The sequence below is a fragment of the Haemorhous mexicanus genome, chromosome 5 (genome assembly GCF_027477595.1).
Source record: "Haemorhous mexicanus isolate bHaeMex1 chromosome 5, bHaeMex1.pri, whole genome shotgun sequence".
Classification (NCBI taxonomy): domain Eukaryota; kingdom Metazoa; phylum Chordata; class Aves; order Passeriformes; family Fringillidae; genus Haemorhous; species Haemorhous mexicanus.
In genome coordinates this window covers 22,479,470-22,491,941 of record NC_082345.1, presented here as the reverse complement: position 1 = coordinate 22,491,941, position 12,472 = coordinate 22,479,470, and the positions used below count along the sequence as shown (strand labels likewise).

General features: G+C 41.1%; 1 protein-coding gene across 3 annotated transcripts in view; it reads left to right on the top strand.

The window, feature by feature from the left end:
• Window positions 1-11,533: 11,533 nt before the first annotated feature.
• APPL2 (adaptor protein, phosphotyrosine interacting with PH domain and leucine zipper 2) overlaps window positions 11,534-12,472 on the top strand; it is a 34,142-nt gene continuing 33,203 nt past the window's right edge. For all 3 annotated transcript variants that reach the window (XM_059846230.1, XM_059846231.1, XM_059846229.1), the window contains exon 1: window positions 11,534-11,691. In XM_059846230.1, the coding sequence (XP_059702213.1) occupies window positions 11,638-11,691 (54 nt within the window). In that variant the 5' untranslated portion in view covers window positions 11,534-11,637. The remainder of the gene's footprint in view (window positions 11,692-12,472) is intronic.

Below are 12,472 nucleotides of genomic sequence, written 5' to 3'. Positions count from 1 at the left end.
CAAATTGCCTGAACCTGAACAATCAGCTTAAAATTTAATAGGACAGGGCTAATGGGCACATAGGTTTGACCGCACAATTCCTTCACCATCACTGGCCCTACAGCAGACAGGCAGTGCAAATGTGTGCGTTTTTCTTCAAAAAAAAAAAAACAAAAACAAAACAAAACAAAAAAAAAAACTCACAAAGGTTCAAAACCACCTCTTTTTGATGCCCAGTTTTCTGAAATTCACACATTGAAAAATGAACCCTCAGGCCAAACTTTCAGCACCAAGCATCAATCCAAAGCAAATTTTTTTGTGGCAGAGTTAAGAAGGAAGAAAGGGTGCTCTGAAACAGTGCTGAAAGACATGCTCTTTAAGGCCCCATGGTTTTCTGATGTAAAAACAAACAAATGAACAAAAATACTCCCAGCAACCCATAGGCTTGGCACATTTTGAAGTATCTATGAAAGTATTTTTAATATGCAGTTTTCCTTGGAGGAAGCAGCAGTGATGAGCACAGAAACTGAGTCATGTTGTCACATATTAGAAAAGGCAGCTGGGAGGCAAAATTCCCCTGGAGATGCCTTGACACCAAGCCACTGCCCTGGCCACAAGGAGAAGACATGAGGCTGGTTCAGAAACCTGCAGTGATATTTAGGATAAGAGAAAGGTGATGTAACTCCTACAAGTTCAGTGTATCACGCACAAGCCAAGCATCCTGTGTGCACAAACTAAGGGCTGCACTAATATCAATATTAGTGCACACCCATCCAAAGCTGGAGTTAGTAGCACTTTCAGGGGACTTTTGACAGGAAATGTGATGTATTCCTCTATACAGTGTCTGGGATTGTAATGAGTCAGCACCTCTCTTGGCAGCTCTATTGTACTTGCCTCCTACTACAAATGAGAAGACTCACTTTACTTTCAACTTTACTTGTGTTTTACACTAACAGAGCATTTCACTTTATTACTGAAAATAACTGGTAGCAAAATACAGTCACCTAAGCAAGTTAATTAAATGAACACTTGACATTAAGGGAAAGGAGCGATGTGCTACCTGCATCAGCAAACTCCTGCCATCACACACCCTGTGTAAATCATCTCCTCTGAGAAAGACTGGGAGATGTATGGATGTAAACTTCTATAAGTACTTCAGAAGATGTAGTGAAAATGGATTTTGTTATTCTTTCCTTAAATTAACAGAAAATTTGCCCAGATGAGAAAACAGGTTGATCGATGGGATTTATCTAAATCTGAAATTCCAGTGATTTTCCCCTTTTGGACATTTTTGCTGGACGGTTTTGCTGGAGTGCTTAAAATCCAAACAATCTGTCGGTCAAGCTGGTATGCAAGTCAATGGAAAGGATCTATAAAACCCATTACTTCTGGGTCCTAGGGAACATCCCTTATGTTCACAATAATATATACTTTTCAAAATCCTTTTTTTATGTAAGTATCCACACAGAAACATTATGCATCCATTATTTCTTTCTAACAAAACATTTGCTTACACAAGGTTGGATCTCAGTTTATGCAAGTATAAGAGCTAGACTTTGATGGTCCTTGTGGGTTCCTTCCAACTCAGGATATTCTATGATTTTTTAGAAAAAAATATATTGCTAATTAGCATCTTCTGAGTATTTTCTTTTGAACAGTGTCTCTTAAACATGGATGTTCTCAAAATTGCAAATGTCCTGAAAAAATTGTCAGTTCTTCATCAGTAGTTAGCACCATTAAATAAATTTTTTCCTGATCAAATCTACAACAGGAATTCAATTCAGACCAAACTTGCCCTGTTTAAGAGGGGCAAGTTGCACTGCAAATATGCAGTCAGAGTTTGCCAATGCAACCACCTTGTTTATGGTTGATTCTCAATTCCATTGTTTTCAAGTTCTACTTCCCATGTTTTCAGGCTACCTTGTATTATGTTTCTCCCTGTCCAGCTTTACAGTCTTGCTAGAGCACTATTATTTTTTAGTTGGCAAGCTGGGCTTGTAGATTTCACTGACTTCTTAAAATATTATGATACAGCATAGATGGTGCTTGTGAACACTTAGCCAGTAAAGGACAGAAAGTTATGACCCCATTTCCCAATAAGCCTGCAAGGATGATTCATCTTGAAAAATTCAGTAGTCCAAGCCTCAGTCTAATCAAAAAAAAAAAAAAAAAAAAGCACTCCTGTCCTGTGTTGTGTCCTTGTGTCAGGTGGGGGTTGACAACTGGTTTGTTTTACACATGAATAAAGAAAGATCAATACATCAAGATATTAAATTATTTACATTATAAAGGGGGGGGAAATCAAGAACTCAAGAACTTCTTAGTAAAAGGTATCATGATTCCACAGCCCTTGAAGTTGCTCACTACATGGCAAAGGGAGACATTGAGACGGTTTCTTCATTGCTAGGAACATTTCATTCTTAACAAAAAGAGTTAACTAATTTGATTTGGGTTACAGAAGCCAAATGACAGTCATAACAAAACCCAGAGGGCAACAAAAAGAAAAAAAAACTACTATGTTTCTATACTATTTCTTAATAATGGCTATATTGTGAAAGCACTCAGTCACACCAAGTGACCCCAACAATGCAATGTACTGTTTGGGCACAACAAGATTGTTCATCTTTGCTGGCAGTCAGAAAGACAAGAAACAGCTGATGGATAAGATAACAGAGGAGCCAAAGTAGGAAGCAGTGAGATAGCATTACTATTTATAGAATGGACGTGCCTAACAAAAAAAAACCAAAAAAACAAACAAACAAACAAAAAAAGCTATATCAGGTCAAAGGAAAGATCCACCTTATTCAGGATTCTGTCTCTGACAGCATTGAAAAGAACATAGGAAACTCATATGGTAAAAGCCCCTCAAAGTCTCCCATCATCCAGCATTTGCAGGTCACAGTCTGCCTGAGGCAGATGTATTCAGCAACCCTTAACATATTCTCTTCTGTAAGCTTGTTCCACCAACTCTTGAACACATGTAAGACCCTGGCACTCACAGCATCCTCTGTTCCACCTCCCAGCCACACTGAATTGAATCGAAGAACCTACTTTTGCCCACTTCGGCTGTTGGTAGTTTGTACCTCCTATCAGGATAAGCATTGAAGAATCAATTCCCCACCTCACACATTTCTGATTTTTTGTTCTTCATAGTAGAATAAACACCAAAGAATCAATATGCCATGTCCCCTACCCTCGCCTTTAGTTAGCAGCAGTGATAGCAACTTGTCATTTTCTGGCAGTTGATCAATAGGTAGTTAAAACACTTTGAAAGAGATTTTCTGTGAAAGGGTTTAGAAACCCCATTCTAGAGACTAGGTTCTCCTAGTAATACCAAGTTTATATGACTTGTGCAGGGACCCTGCATGGAAGGAGCAGCCACATTTCTTTGCCCCTCATAGATTTACTGCAATCCACGCAGTGTGTCCCCCCTTGCATTCCTTGTCATCAATGAGAAAATGTGGTAGAGGGCTTTCTACATGCCCTTCTGTCCCTTTTCTGGCTGCCTGGCAGCCCCACACTCACCATGGGAGTTTTTCAGCACGAGCCCTACACTCCTCTGAGTTCTGAGTTGGTCTTGCCTCACCTTGAGCTCACACCACAGTGAGTAGCCCACAGATGGGCCAGCTACCATATAACCTTAAATTATTCACATGGCATTATTTATCATGGCAGCACAGTGAGGAACAGAATCAAACTGCAAGAATGTAAGAGGAAAAGCAATTTGTCTTTCTCCTTGCAGTGACTGTGGAAGATTTGACTTGAATATTTCTTTTAAATTAAAATGATGACTCCTCCTATTAAAAAAAACCCATAAAATGGTAGAACATGTAGGTTTATAAGGGTCTATGGAAGCAGAATTAAAAAATATTATTTAAATACCTAACTTTAAAGCAAAAAAAAAAAAAAAAAAGAGTATTTGCCAAGACCAAGGATTTTCTTCCATCCTAAGTCAAGATTTTAATTTATCCATCTGTTCCTGCTCTCATGAAAGTCACTAATATAATTCTCACTATTGGGCCAAATCAGATATTAATTGAGACAGAATCAATGATTTCTCTTAAAACATCTAGTAAGCAATGAACAAGGAACTCATCGGCCAGTCACTAAGTGCCAAAGAAATGTGAAAATTCTGTTAGTGGATATGCCAGCTTTACAGAAATTTCTGCACCCCCCTCCTCCTCAGTCTCTGACAGAATAAATAGCAATTAATTTTGCAATAATTCTTTCTGAATGTGATTATTGTCCATAGTCATGAAACCTTCTTTGTTTTTAAAAGCCTATGGGCATATGATTCTTAGCTGATTCACAAGGTAGAAATGGAGTTCAAGACTAAAACATTCAAAGATAAGTTCATGGGGAAGAAATAAGCAGTAATTCAATGCTACTCTGTTCACATAAGTGTTATATCTGTTCCTAAAAAGTCTGGATTTTAGCATAGAGACCTGAAGAACTGAGCTCAGCTATTACCCCCTCTCTGCAAAGATTTCTCTTTCAGAGTTATTGTCAGGTGCCCTTGAAAATAAAAAATGGCCAAATGCTTAAATTGGACACTAAGAAACAGTTTGGAATCCTTTCTGTGCCCAAAAAGGTTGATATATATGATGAATCAGATTCTTCTATTAGAGGTTTCAGAAAAATACAGGAGATAAGTAAGGGTGCTTCTTACCTCTCAGATCCCCCAATCTTCATTTTACTGTCTCTAGAAAAAGCCTCCCAAAACTCTATTCCAGAGGAGAAAAGCATTTTACTCTCTTATTTTAATAAAAGACAGATGTAATTTCTTTCCCTGTCTCTCACTTCATAAATTAATTTGCAAGATGCAGCTAAATCAGCTTTTCCAACAACAGCATCACAAAATGAAAAGATGAAAAACTGGCAAAATGCTAGAGAAAGGACCTTTATACTGTGCTGTGTTGAAGATGTCAGTGCAGCACTGCATCTTCTTGAAACAAAGTATGTGCATCACTTCAGGCACACATGTACCTCAAACACACTTGCTCCATTTGAAAAGCCTAAATTAGTACTCGAGTAGTGCAAGACAACTGCATTTAGATCCATGAGAGGAAACTCTCTCTGCCTCAGAACTGTGTATGAGAAAGGCACATCTCTTGTTTGGAGTCCTACACTTTTATTTCAAGAGGCCCCTCTGCACACACAGCTCTTATTTGTGCAGTTCTGTGGGAAGATGATATCCCTGCTTTATTATGTTTTATTTTCATGCACTTTTTCAGATGCCAATTCTTCCTCTGTTGTTGATATAAATTTCCATTGCAGTTTCCCACACATAATAATTGCTTTTGCCCTATATTGGTAATGATGCCAACCAGCCCAGTCACTGCCTTGTTTTTGTATGCAGTGCACCTGAAGACTATAGAAGCAGCAGACACATCCTCACGACAAAAAATGTCTTCATCAGTGCTGTATATTTATCCGCCTCTGCTTAATTAATACCTTAGCTTTTGAAAACCTAGGGAAGCTAAAATTTGCCAGTCTTTTTACAGTAGCTATATATAATTCACACAGACTGTGACTTTCATAACTTGTATGTGCCATTTTATTGAAATAATAGAATTCTGCTTCAGCAAATACCAGCCAGACTAAGAAAAGATAAATGTACATCAAAACAGCACCTCTCTATATAAATATAGGTTTAATACAAGAGGATGCTAACAATTTTGATTAATCAAAATTTCTGTCATACTAGGCATACAGTAAACAGAAGTTCTTACAATTAGCAATATGGAAGCAGTGTGTGTTAGGTCATTAAAAAGAAAAAGGCACCCACAAATACCAAGTATATATTGTGCTTTGGTGGCTTTTAACACACAGAATGTAGTTCTTGACATATAAAGTACTAGCAATTTTTAAGCATTTAAGGCTGGCTCTTGTATGAATAATTTCAAATATTTGTAAGAGCAGAATATTTGTACCCATGAGATAAAACCAATTGTAAGCAATCAATAGTAGTTATGTGATGTCCTCACATGATATTCTCATAGGAGGCATCCTTTTAGCACCTATATAAGGGTGACAAACTCCTCTCATTTATATTAAAAAAGATTAAGGAATTCACTCTTGTTAAACACAGAATCAGCTTTTGGATCCACAAATAGAGGCAAATGGTAGAGACAGGCAAAGAAATGGACAGTTTGGGAAATTCTGCATTAAATACTTTATCTAGTTTCATTTATTCCAGGTTTAACAGCAAAGTGGAGGCAGTGCACCCAAACCATTTGTTCCTTAATATATACCTGGAATTACTCCCAAAACACTGGTACTTTGTTTATTTGTATTTGCATGGCATTTCAAAATACATGACTTGGAGCTCCTAAAATGCATGGAATTGTGTGAAAACAATGAACATAGCTTAAAATAATTGCTGTAGAGATTTAATTCTTTGATTTCTAACAATGAGCATTTAGGATTCAAGGACTTGCTTTTCTCTTTCCTCCAGAGTGAGATGGGCCAGTCACTTTCCAACCAATCCCAAATCCCTCCCATCTCATAATAAGAAGCACATGTCACTTGGGGAAGGTCTGACAGCCTGGTAGCCCCTTACAGCAAGCCTGCCCTAGAAGGCTGAGACATGGTGAAACCACAGGTGCTGACAGCATCAGTCCAGATGTACAACAGCAAAAACAAGAAGAGATCTGGACTCAAGCCTAACAATGACCAGAGCACTTATTTGAAACAAAGGCGCTCTTTTTTGATTTAGTTTTCAAAGTACTGAACATTTCAAAGTACATTGCTCCATTTGGCAATGCCACAATGCAATGTAAATCAAATCTAACAAAACCTCTGAAATTCTGTATGCACAAGCACTTCTGTTCAGGGGAGGGATGAAAAACTCGGGCAACTTCTCTTCTGTCACAGATTTCTTTCAAAGCTTTTAAGTTAGTTTAAACACTGATGAGAACATTTTCCATTGCATTATTATTCGAGTTCTCCCAGTAACAGATATGATACTGCTCTTTTTGGGGGGGCTTTTTTCTAAACACAAGTTTCTAAGTTTGCATGACAGGAGCTGGGCTGTCAAGTACACAGGTAACATATGGCATTGCTGCAGGGTTACAAACCACTTGCCTGCCCCTATAACATCTTTCTGAGCCCTTAATCGTCCTTAAATTACATGAAATTAAAGATGGCAGTTATACCCTTCACCTTCAATGAGGTTTTAATTAGATTCATCCCACCAGCCAGTCCATCTGTGCATGTCCGTTTTGGCATATTACTAATGTGTTTAATGGAAATAAACAAAGCCATGTGTTTTATGTTAAAACAAAGAACACAACATCTTGGTCACATAGCAATTCATAATTTTACTTCAGCCTGGTATTATGTTATGGGTCATACACAAAATCACAAGATGCTCGTTTCCTTTGTGTCCAAGACATGTCCAGTTCATCAGATGTCCTAGTATTATTTTAACCAGTAATTTATTCAGATACTATTAAAAAAATTGTTTTGGGATGCTTCTGGTAGTGAAAATAGTAAGAGTCCTTTTCACATCTTTTACTTGTATTCATTTGAAGCAATTTATTGCTACTATCATATAACATATCCTCTATATTTATATATGTATTTATGCAAAGCTGCACAACTTATGGTAAATTATTACATGTCTATAAGTCATCTATAGTTCAAAGATTTGTTACTGGACACAAAGAATATGAGACACTTTGTTAAAAGCATAAATATACTCAGCTGACTTAGCAAATATGTGACACCACTGCTCAGAAATTTCTTGTAAAGTATAGGGTATGAAGCCAAAAAGGAAGCAGTTAAAGTTATAATGGAACATCTGAGAAAGAGAGCACAATGCAGTATGACTTACTCTGTAACTAGTCTAACCGGAAAAAAATAATTACAGTCAGCTCTTCATTAATACTGGGTGGATTATCAAATTTGGAAATAAATAAGGCTAAGGATGCACAACAGCTGCCTTGCTTCCAAACAGTCCAATTAAAGCTGGCAGGGCTTATTAACTCAGGCATAGCACCATCTAGGCTCGGCATTTCTGCTTCCAGCCCTGAGCTGGTGCTGGGCAGTTAGGGGGGAAAGCACTGGGTCAAACCTGGAAGCATGGCACTGACACCTTCAGTCCTGCAGAAGACACAGTCCCAGCTGCCACCTCACACTGTGGTCGTTCCTGTCCTGTCATATGGCCAGACTTGACTGGCTGGTTACCAAGGGATGTTCCTGGCCATCCTCAAACAGGAACAAGACTGTCCTGTGCAAAACCCCAGTTTCAGGTTTGAAGATGCACCAGTTTCTGTGGACCTACAGTAATACTGGAAGATTTTATATCATTCTGCGAAGAGATTTGTTTAGAAGACAAATCTTGAAATTCCAGATGAATTCAAACTTTCTTCCTCTTTCCTTTAAAATTGATCATTCTCCCACCTATGAGATTTTTTGGCTACTGTCAGGCTTTTGCTGGAAGGAAGCATCATCTTCTCTTAGAAGCAGGACAATTAGTTTATGTAATAAATTACTTCATAATCAACACTCAATTATTTATTGATTTTACTTGATACTATGATCTCTTGCTAGTTTTATAAGCAGTATGGATCAGTTTAATTGTAGTCTTTCTGAGGTTTTTTCCCTAAAGTTTTCACACTCTAGGAGCCATTTTCCTTAACATGATTGAGTCATCTCTAGGTTATGGAATACACACATACAAATTAATTGGGCTGCTTCCTGGAAGTGATCTCCAGCTCACTTCACACTTCCATGGCAGGTCTTTTGAGCAGTCGGGTGACTGATTCTCAGTACTGTGCCTACTGTTTCCCTGTTCTCTTTCCTTATGTTCAGTGTTCCTAGAATGGCTGTAAGAGTGCCTTTCAGTCGGCATGACTTTTTGAGTAGGTGAGTATATTGCATTTAGTACCTGGATATGGAACACGGAAACTCAGAAAACCTAGAAAGTGTGTTTTCTTGTGTCAAAGAATGAGACACTTCTACCCAAAGGACTGCCCATGGACAAGGTACCTAACTTTTTATAATACTGCTAATGCTGCATAAATAAATTGTTGAAATGTTTGGTGGTAGTACTGTGGGTTATTTTAATTCTTTTAGAAAGATTATTTGTAGTTACCAAAACTGAAGAATAATTCCTGAGACCCAATAAAACCAAGTGACTGGAAAATTAATTTCAATTACTAATAGGCAACTTTTTGAAATTCAAAACCACCTGGACTGAATTGGTAAAGTTCTATACAAACATTTTGTTCACTATAAATAAGCAATCTGCCAAGTTTATAGCTGTGTAGGAAATGATACAACAAAGAATGACTAGTAAAAAGCATCACCCTTCAGTAAGTTAATGAAGCACTTTTTGTTTTATTTAAATAAAACTAGTAGAACCTGTTCCTCAATGCTTTCCTGGTGAAGGAAATACTTCAACTCAATGGGTAAGAGCTGTTGCTGAACTATTTCAAGACAAGAGGGAGAAAGAAAGAGGCAAGAGTTGTAATTAGAACTAAATATTTGGGAAATATTTAAAAAATGGCCTGAAGCTACTTTAACAGATACAGAAAATCTGATGCAGCATGGTTTTCTTGTTCTCCATTAGAGTAAAGTAATGCTTTCAAAATCTCTGATGAAAGAAAAATGAGACTTAACACAGACTGACAAAAATGGTTCAAATGTGATCATGGATTCTTAAGCATAATGCCTAACTGGTGCCCTATTTCATATTCTGTAGAAAAAAAAAAAAACTCTGGCCTCTTTTCACCATTCTAAAATTCTCTGAAACATTATTATGATAAATCTGTATCTATTTTTATTTTCTCTTTGTGTAAATACATACCGTCATGCAAGGTATTTTTGGTATTAGCTAGAGATTTTTATTATGGTTCAGTGTCTTTATTCAGGCAGGAAAAAGAACTGAATGCAAGACCTCTGTTCTTACTCAAAGGCCTGGAACAGGGAGTCCAGCTTCAGGACTGGCAGAGCAGTACCACTGTTATGGCTTGGCACACTGGGTTAAAGGTCCCATCACAAGCTTCAGAAGCAATACCAATCAACGTCAGACACACAAAAATACCTTAGCCAAAATTACAGGGTTCAGTGGTCTTTCTCATAAATAATTAAGCAAACAATCATCCAGCCAATCTGCAAAACGTGTTTTAATTAGAAAAAAACCCCTCAATCTTTATTAGCAATCACTTTGTCATATAAAATGTTTGCTATTGCTTACGAATGACAGAAATGGAAAAATCCACTGGGACTTGGATGCAAAAAGCTGGCCAATATTAATGTTTGGAGTTCTTCTACAACACAAGCTGCATTTTTTAGAATTATTTTTCTTCTTTTAGATGAGGCCAGCAATATGAGTTATCTGAAGATTGTGAAATTTCTCAAAGATGGTATCATCTTACAGCCAGTATGGTTGTTTGCATAATCTATTTAATTGGCAGGATTCTTCCTAAAGTCTTCAGAAGTGGGTTTTGTTTGTTTGGGTTTTGTTTTGTTTTGATGTTGGTTTTGATGTTGTTGTTGTTGTTATTTTGGGGTTTTTGTAGTTTGTTTGGTGGTTTTGGGGTTTGGGTTTGGGTTTTTTGTTTTTGTTTGTTTGTTTGTTTTTTGTTGTTTTGTTTTGTTTTGTTTTTCTTTAAATGAGATTCTGGATTTGAATATCTCCATTTTTATCTAAAGGCATAAAAGGCATACTGGAGCAACAAAAGCTACAGCTGACAAGAATGGAGCAACTTCTCTGAGAGATCCGTAACCCTGGACCTTTGGAGAAGCTAAGGCACCTAAAAGCAATTGACACCCTTCAAAGGCATGTACATAACCAAACACGTATCAAGCTGTGCTTACTTTGCAAATACTAATTTTGTTCAACTAAGCATGCAAATTAATGTCCAAATGCTGAAGTTATCCAACACAATTACGACAGCATCAAGACTCATAAAAACATAGCTCAGTACATGAAGGTCTAGTAACTCAAAAAGCATCCCTTCTAACCCCCCAAGTGTTATGGGGTTTGGTGTTATGGGCTATGGCTGTGCTGGGATTTGCCTGTCTCGAGCACAAGGTCCCAGAGTTTCACTTGCAGAGCTGTCCATGGACAAGAACAAACGCGGATGCCACAAAGGAGGGTCACTGAGAAGCAAGCGGCTGTGCTGATGCCTGAAGTGGCCGGGCCGCGCACCTTAGGAGAGCACAGCAAAGCCGCTTGCCCACAGCTGGAGGTCCCCAAGCCCCACGAGCTCAGGCTGATCTTCCCCTGGTTTTTATCGCACCCACGCACCCTCTCAGACTCTCGCAGCTGAGGGGGCATCCAGAGTCGCTGCTGCATCCTCCTCTCGCCACCCTGCTCTCCAGAAGCGGAGCTGTGGGAGGCCGGCACGAGCCGCCCTCCATCACGCGGCTCGTCGAGCTTATAGCGGCAGGAACCTTTCCCCCCCCGGCCCTCCCCGTGACTCGCTTCCTCCGCCGGACGGGAACTAGGCGGAGTGAGCGGCGCTGGCCCCGCCAGCGGAGTCGTGCAGCCGTGCCAGGGGCTTGCAGAGTGCTGTCTCCACCCCCGCGAAGACGGACGAAGAGAGGGAGGGACGGACGGACGCACGCAGTCGAGCCCCACCGCCGGGGCGTGCCTCCGCTGCGCACCCGGCTCCTGCCAGGGCTCCGCCGCGCCGCAGCGCCAACATGCCCGCCGTCGACAAGCTCCTCCTGGAAGAGGCTCTGCAGGACAGCCCGCAGGTAGCGGCCGCTCTCGGGACAGCCCGTCCGTCCGTCCGTCCGTCGGTGTGACGCACCTGAGTGCTCGGTGCCGGCGGGCGGCCCGCCGGTCTGGCCGGGCCGGGGCGGGCTGAGAGCGGGCGAGGGCCAGGGAGCAGCGTCCCGTGGCGGGGAGAGGGGTGCCGGGGGCGGTGCGGGGGGACCGCACGCGGGCGAGGAAGTGGCTGGGGGGAGCTGAAATGGTCGGGGCGAGTTCGGCGGTCGGAGCCGTCGGGGAGCGGGGATGAGCTTGAGGCGGGCGGGCGGCAGCCGTGCGGTCGCGGCGGAGGTCTGGTGTCCCGCGGGGCGTTCGTCCGGGGAATAGCAGGCAGACTCTGCTCCTCCAGCGCGGGGACACTGCGCCCGTTCTCCTCACCGCCCTTAGTGAAACTGCTGTGGGTTTTTCCTCTTACCGTCCCGCCTGGGTGTGCGCTCGGTGGCTATAGGGGTTGCCTTGAACAGCCGAGGTGTGTCGGGGAAGGACGGTGGGCAGGGCTCGGTGCGCTGGCGTCCCCCGAAGGGAAAGGGATACCTGTGCGCGGTGAGTCACCTGGCCCCGGTGACAAAATAGGCTGGAAGAGTGTCACCACCAGCGTGCTTGCTCTCAAGGGCTGCAGTTCCCATACAGCAGCTTCCATGAGAGTAAGTGAGGTGGATACCACCGAAGATGACCTCCTTTAAGGGGTGTGAGGAACGAGGAGAGGCGGTCGCTGCCCTTCGCTTCCCGAGTGCGGGCATGGGGGGATGTTCCTCCTTTCGCCCC